This window comes from Salarias fasciatus, chromosome 3 (assembly GCF_902148845.1).
Source record: "Salarias fasciatus chromosome 3, fSalaFa1.1, whole genome shotgun sequence".
Taxonomy (NCBI): domain Eukaryota; kingdom Metazoa; phylum Chordata; class Actinopteri; order Blenniiformes; family Blenniidae; genus Salarias; species Salarias fasciatus.
In genome coordinates, this window is record NC_043747.1 from 10,867,103 (window position 1) to 10,874,060 (window position 6,958).

Below are 6,958 nucleotides of genomic sequence, written 5' to 3' on the forward strand. Positions count from 1 at the left end.
ATGTTTTCCGTGTTGCTTGGCGGACTTGTGGGAAGAAGCTTCTTGCAGGACAGTTTAAACTCCCTGGCCTCAAGTTTGACACCGCTGACCTAACACTGCACATGTAGAGTCTTGAAATCAGACATAAAATTTTAAAATGTTTTTGAATTGTAGAAATGGACAAGTTTCTCCTTTTTTGATGATCGAGATAACTGTTCAAAGCTTCACTATTTGAAGAACACTGATTCTTAAATCCACATGGATACATTTGAAGAGACCCAGGCTGCTTTTATAATGGATGAAGTGTCTGCTCATTAGAGTCTGCCTCTTGAAATCAGAGTTTCACCTGTTAATGGGGTAAATTGAATCTTCACAATGCTCAGTGTATAATAGCATCTCTTTGTCGGTGCGGAGAGGAGGACCTGGTAGATATTCATATCTGACATGACTGAAACACCCAAAATACTGATTCACCTTTAAAACAAAAGATTTATGAAGTCATGTTCATTTAAATATCCACTAGGTGGCATTATTATAGTACTACTGGTAGCCTGAGTCCTGTTAGAGAAAACAGAGAAGAGAAGCTGCTCTTTGCTCATATTTTAAAACATTTTTACATATTAATCTTATTCAGTTATTCATTTTTTTCCTCTTATTGTTATTTATTCATGTAAATTTTAAGAAAACATCTGAGTTGTTTATTGCTGAAACTGCTGCATGGAAACTGGAAAGTAAAAAGCTTGGAAATTTCCATCTAGCACTTTGGAACGTTCACGGAGCAGGGAACAATTAACAAGTCAGCCTCTTCTCCCCAAAATACTGCAGAGAAATGTCTTAATGTCTCTTGGAATATTTTAGTTCAGGGCCCTCATACATGTACATCACAAACATTCATACATTTGATTCTTTTATTTATTTTCCACAGTAAATTAGGGATTTACTTCAAATGTTTCAATGTACAATGCAAATCAACAGTGGAAAACCTTCAACAAAAAAACATGAGAGAAAAAACACAATGGAAAGTAAAAAAAACAAAAATAATAATAATCTGTTGCCGTAATCCCGCTGTGCCTAAATAAGACGCTGACCGCGACGCCTGATCTCAAAGCTGCATGCTTTCAGGTGGGAATGTCTCAACGAGCTGCTGTGAAGCACCGAGCCTTTTCTCCTCCAGGGCGAGTCGGAGTCGAGGTGCTTTCTCTACCGAGCGGACGACACGACGACGAGATACCCCCGTGCGAAACCAGCTTTCAGTTAGCACGGCGGAGGAGGAGACCTGGTTAAGAGACGAAGATGGGAAAGTAGCAGAGTTTTAACACAATTCAACGTTTAGTGTACTTGAGGAAATTAATATATGAAGCGTTTGATAAATAACACAATTAAAAGGAGAAAAAAAAAAGGACGAAAACAAACAAAAACATGGATAATATACAGCTTGTAACAGGATACAGTATGAGTCAAATAAAAAGGTTTAAAAAGAAGCGTCACGCAGAGTCAAAGGAAAAAGTGTCATTTCACCAAAAAGTCTCCATTCATCGAAAAGCAGCTACATTAAAGGAGGATATGAAACAAAACTGGCTTTAGTATCTTTTTCTGTGACTTTTGTTCTTTTGAATCACTGCTTTTTACGATCATTACAATATTTCTGAGAGTGGACATCTATGAAAAAGATGAGCTGCAACCAAACGGAAACTTTTTGTTTTTCTTTTTAACATGTTCTGTAGAAAGAAAGCGGAAAGCAGAACACGACTTGTTTATTTCGCGACTCCCCCCCTCCCTTCAGTGCACCAGCTCCAGCTGGCTGGTGGAGAAAGGCAGGACGCCGCTGACGTAGTAGGCGATGCCCAGGGAGAGCAGCGCGATGACCACCAGCAGCAGCAGCACCCGCCAGAAGCCCAGGTCCTCCACGAACTCCTGCCAGGTGGTCCGGAAGCTGGACAGGACGCCCTCGCTGCTCTGCAGGTTGGGGTTGAGTAAGGAGTGGCTCTCCATCGCGCTGGAAACGCACGGGGGAACGCGTGAGCTGCTGCTGCAGGTCTTTAGATTCTGAACCATTGAGCATAATTAAGGAGGTACACAAGAGGACACACACCTCTCGCTGTCTGCCATCTGCATGGTCTCCAGTTTGGAGTGGGGTCCTCTGTTGAAGCCCTTCACCTCCTGCTCCTCCAGGCCCTCCAGGAGACGGATGGCGTCCTTGTTGACGCCGCGCCTCTTGGCCAGCACCAGAGGGGTCGAGCCGTTGTGGTTGCTGCAACGTGGGATGACACGAGCAAAAAATAAATAAATAAATAAATAAAACACAAGCAATATTACCACTCAAATGCATTTGATTTCTTACCAGATGTCAATCTTGAGCCCATTGGAGACCAGGAACTGTATAGTATCCACGTGACCGCACAGGTGCAGCGCCGTGTTGCCTTGGTAGTCCGTAGCCAGCAGGTCGGCGCCGAACTTGTGCAGGAGGCGACATATCTCCACGTTCCCCCGTGCGGCGGCTAGGTGGAGGCCGGTGCGGCCTCGGTTGTCGCGGATGTTGGGGTCGCAGCCGGTCTCAAGGAGCCTCTTGGCGAAGGGCAGGTCTCCGTCAATGCAGGACTGCAGCAGAGGCACGCTGGTCTGCGACGAGTCGTTGATGAAGACATAGGACATGTCCGAGTGGGTATCAGAAAATTCCAGTGTACCTGCAGGGATCAAGAGAGGAATCGCATGAAATCACACCTGAGAAATAAGTGGCTTTAGTTAGTGCTGAACATGCCAAAAAAAAATGTCTGGATTTTTCCAGACGGCTTTTTAGATGAGATCCTCCAGGCGCATGTTGTTCTTGTCACAGAGACCTCCACCTCATCATAGTGCAAGTTAGAACATGCACAGTAGCTCACTGCAGACACTGAGGGAGCCTGAGCCTCCTCAGGAGGAGGAGGGCATGCGGTGTTTATGTTTGCAGACCAGTCCAGCTTGTTGTCCAGGAACACACCCAAGAAATATGAGTCTGTACAAGCTCCACAGCCTCTTGAATGATGGCCCCTTGTACTCCGCTTCCTGTCCAACTCACATATGTAAGCCACAACAGCAATAGCTATGGGATTTTCCCAATCACATACATGTCAGGTTAAATGCATATTATTAATTGTTTGATTTATGCTACTCTCCCTTTAATTGATTTATGACCACTGAGGTAAATCACACCTTTGGTGGACAGGTAACTTTTGATGTTGTAAAAAGAATAATTTCTAAAAAGAAAAAAAAATTGACAAGATTTAGTTAATCATCATGCTAAAAACCTGGACAAAACAAAGATAACATGAATGTAGAACCTTCATTTGCAGATGTGGCAATTTACAATACCAAGTGAATAAATATAGTGTACATCAGATTGGAAAAAATGCTACGATTAAAAGTAACAGTGCAGCAGGTATGAATGACCGGGGCTAGTGAAAATTGCTTCCCAAGAAAGTTATTACAACTGAAAGAAAAAAAAAAAGTGTGTTAATGCAAGTCATTCAACTTATTCTAATAAAATTATCTTTTTAAACTGTTAAGTTTCAAATTGAGAGTCTGGATTATATTTTGACTAATAACACTATTGATCCCATATAGGGAAAAATCAGTTATTACCATTAACATTTAGGTGAAAACAAAATGAAGTGTTACAGTAGAATTAAGTAGATAAGAGTGGAATTCAATTCAAGGCAAATGTCATATGCAAATCAGGAAAAAAAATGTTTTTCCTCAACAATGGAAGCCTTTCTTTGCTGTCCACAGATAATGCCTTCAGTGAAATAGCATGGAAACGTAAACAGGGCAAGTACAGCTTAAATAAATTACATTTATGAACAATACGCAAATAAATAAATATATAAGTAAATCAATCAATCAATTCTGCAAAAATTGAAAAATCATATCTTAATATAGAAATAAAAAAAATACTCCAACATTAAATGCAAAATCAACTTCAACAATGAAACATCAGCTAAGTCCATTTGTATGAACAAATCGAGTACATTTGCAGGAAACACAAACTTTATCCGAGTGTATCTAGAAAATAACACCTTAAAAGACCTTTCCCCTCTACACGAATATCCACAAACTCGTTATGATTCAATTTCAGTGCATCGTTTTGTGGCATGCTAACGTGTAAAAGCTAAGAAACTCTCACTATGCACTGATGGCCAACTATCTAATTGGTTGAGCAAACAACCAACTAGCAAGAAGACAATCACACATTTATTTTGCTAACATTTTACACTCTTAACAGACAAAGACCTGTCAGATTTCCTCAAAACAAAACGTCAGTCAGCTGCAGAACAAACGGCATTTAAAGGGCTAGCAGGGCTAGCATTCACCACAGAGCTAACAGTTTTACACGCATCACAAACGGATTCAAATGTCATTCAACGAGTGCAAATACACACAAACACATTATCTGTGTCATTTATGTTGCTCACCTGTTAATAAGTTCCAAATTAGAAGAGAAAAATTACACTTCGCTTTCCTGAAGCTAACGCTGCTAGCGATGCTGTGATTGTTGTTGTGATGCTGACTTCTTCTCTTCAGCTGGGGGGAAACATGACGCGGCTCCTGTCGCCACCTGCTGGCTCGGAGCTGTAACTTCACCCATGCAGACGCAGCAACATAACAGACATTAAACTGGTTCCAAGTGACGTGCTACTGTATAATTATGCTATTTGGTTGTATTTAAAAATGATTTCTTTTGCTTCAAATATTGTTTAACAGATCATAAATGTTGCAAAAAAGACAACAACATGACCACAAATCATCAAAACGGTCACAGAATATCCATAAAACACACAAATTGACCACAAAGTAAATAGAAAACAAACAAACTTATCACTAAAGTTCCTCAAAACACCAAAACAATTCCCACAAAATACTACAAAATAGCCATAACGCGTTGCAAAATTACTATAAAATATACATATCCCTCACAAAGTGTTACTAAATTAATTTAGAGCCTGAATATATAAATTGTCCTTCGGGAGAGGTAAAGTACTTTCGTATCCGTTGTCTGTGCTTTATTATGAATAACAAAGGATTAATGACACTTGTAAATCATTAAACTTATTTTTATTGGCATTTCGAATGTAGCCTAAGCCTTTCTATGAAAAACTGGTGTAGGTTTTAATGATATTCACCTTGTTAAACTGGCGAATGTGGCATTTTCTTCTATTTTCCCTATCAGAAAGCAATATATGCCAAAAGCAGCACAAATCCTTTCATTTTAATATCGTCAATCTACTTTTAAAGAAAAACTCCGAAGTTATTCTTATGAAATATAATTAAAGGTCAATTTAGATGAGTTTATCAACACCTTCGGCGTTTTAAACATCTAAAATGTTCATCTTCGTTGAGGTTTGATTTGGATTAAGGACTACAAACAATCCCAGAATGCATCAGTTCTGGTCCGTTACTCTCTGGATCGGGTGTGCTCGCGGAACTTTAGTTTTCTCATTAAAATATCACGAAAAAATACAAAATATGTGCTCACTAAAAGTTTTAAAAGCATCAAATACTTTTACATAATGATATTTTTGAAATTTGAAGGCTTTTTCCCCGGTAATAACGGAATTTAGAAATGACTTTCCCGTCGGAGGGGAATGTTGATGGTGTGACACCAAACCTGAGCCGAGACGCATCTCTTCGTGGTGACTTTTTGGCGTCTCGCTCCAAAAAAACATTAAAATATTCACTTTTTATTCATTTTAAATGAGTTGCAGAGGGGACAGCGATGAAGACAGCTGCAGCAAACGACGGGTCGCCTATGTTTACAGCCCGGAATACATCGAGACTTGCGATACTTTATCCAAAGTCCCAAACCGGGTGAGTTGGATTGAATGAGAGCAGCTAGAATAAATAACTAAGGATGTTAATCTTCATTTAACATCGATGTTTTGTACTTTTTAACAAACAGCTATCGTTGTTTCACATGTCATCACCAGGCTAGTATGGTCCACTCACTCATAGAAGCCTATGGACTGCTTGATCACATGAGGTGAGTGGAGGAGATATGTACTGAAAACCCAACAAGGAGGAGAAATAACTCATATTTCTGAGTAATACTTTCCCACGCTGCACTTTAGCTGTGCTACGAATATACCTGAGATGATATAGAGACATGTAGACATTGTGATAATATAACTACTGCGATGTGCTTATATGTTACATGTGATTTTAGCTTCAGTTGCAGCACAGGAAATGGGGATTCTTCTCATGTTACAAACTGAGCTCTGGGTTTTTCTTTTCAAGCTCTGAGTGAGGAAGTTAATAGAACAACTTCAGGCCTGAAGGGGAAAGTTTAGTCTCATCTGAAAGGGTGAGAAACATCAGGAGACCAGGACACAGTCGTAAGTCTTCAGGAGGTTGCATTTCTCTACAAGCAGACTTTCATTTGTTAGGTTTTCAGTCCCGAGGCTTTAGTCAATCAGTCACTGGATTTGTCTTTTTTCCAGGTCTGAAACTGTTTTAATTTCCATTTAAGTGACAGTTTGCATTAAGGAAACAAAACATTAAATATTTGCATATCTGTCACAGTAGTCCATTTTGTTCTGTTGACTGTTAAAAAAGAAAAAGAAAGAAAGAATATAACACCTATAATTTGATTTTATACTCCGTTCTCTGAGTGTAAATATACAGATTTTTGGTGAAAAGTTAACACACAGTCTGTTTTATTGTCCCCATTTTCTCCAGCATTGTGAAACCTCATGCGGCCACCATCGAGGAAATGGCCAAATTCCACACAGACTCCTACCTGGAACATCTTCATAAGATCAGCCAGGATGGAGACAACGATGACCCCCAGTCAGCCGACTACGGCCTCGGTGAGAGGAGAAAACTTTATAAATATTACTGAAAAACTTGTAGTTGTAATTTTCTCTCTGGAATTGAAGTGTTTGTAGCTGTTATGCACATATGGACGTCTTTCAGGCGTGTGTTACAAAGATGACTTTGGGCATGTTTT

At 39.8% G+C, this 6,958-nt stretch overlaps 2 protein-coding genes across 3 annotated transcripts in view; one reads left to right on the top strand and one right to left on the bottom strand.

The window, feature by feature from the left end:
* Positions 1-887: 887 nt before the first annotated feature.
* ankrd46b (ankyrin repeat domain 46b) lies at positions 888-4,553 on the bottom strand. Its single transcript, XM_030088235.1, has 4 exons — positions 4,428-4,553; positions 2,321-2,663; positions 2,072-2,230; positions 888-1,975 (listed from the first exon to the last, which is right to left on the bottom strand). The coding sequence occupies exons 2-4, from the start codon at positions 2,629-2,631 to the stop codon at positions 1,759-1,761; spliced, it is 687 nt and encodes a 228-aa protein (XP_029944095.1). The 5' UTR covers positions 2,632-2,663; positions 4,428-4,553; the 3' UTR covers positions 888-1,758.
* Positions 4,554-5,619: 1,066 nt separating this feature from the next.
* hdac8 (histone deacetylase 8) overlaps positions 5,620-6,958 on the top strand; it is a 23,717-nt gene continuing 22,378 nt past the window's right edge. For both annotated transcript variants that reach the window (XR_003931202.1, XM_030087964.1), the window contains exons 1-3: positions 5,620-5,820; positions 5,940-5,992; positions 6,688-6,818. Coding sequence is in view for 1 of the 2 variants with exons in the window: in XM_030087964.1 (XP_029943824.1) it covers positions 5,707-5,820; positions 5,940-5,992; positions 6,688-6,818 (298 nt within the window). In the remaining variant the exon portion in view is untranslated. The remainder of the gene's footprint in view (positions 5,821-5,939; positions 5,993-6,687; positions 6,819-6,958) is intronic.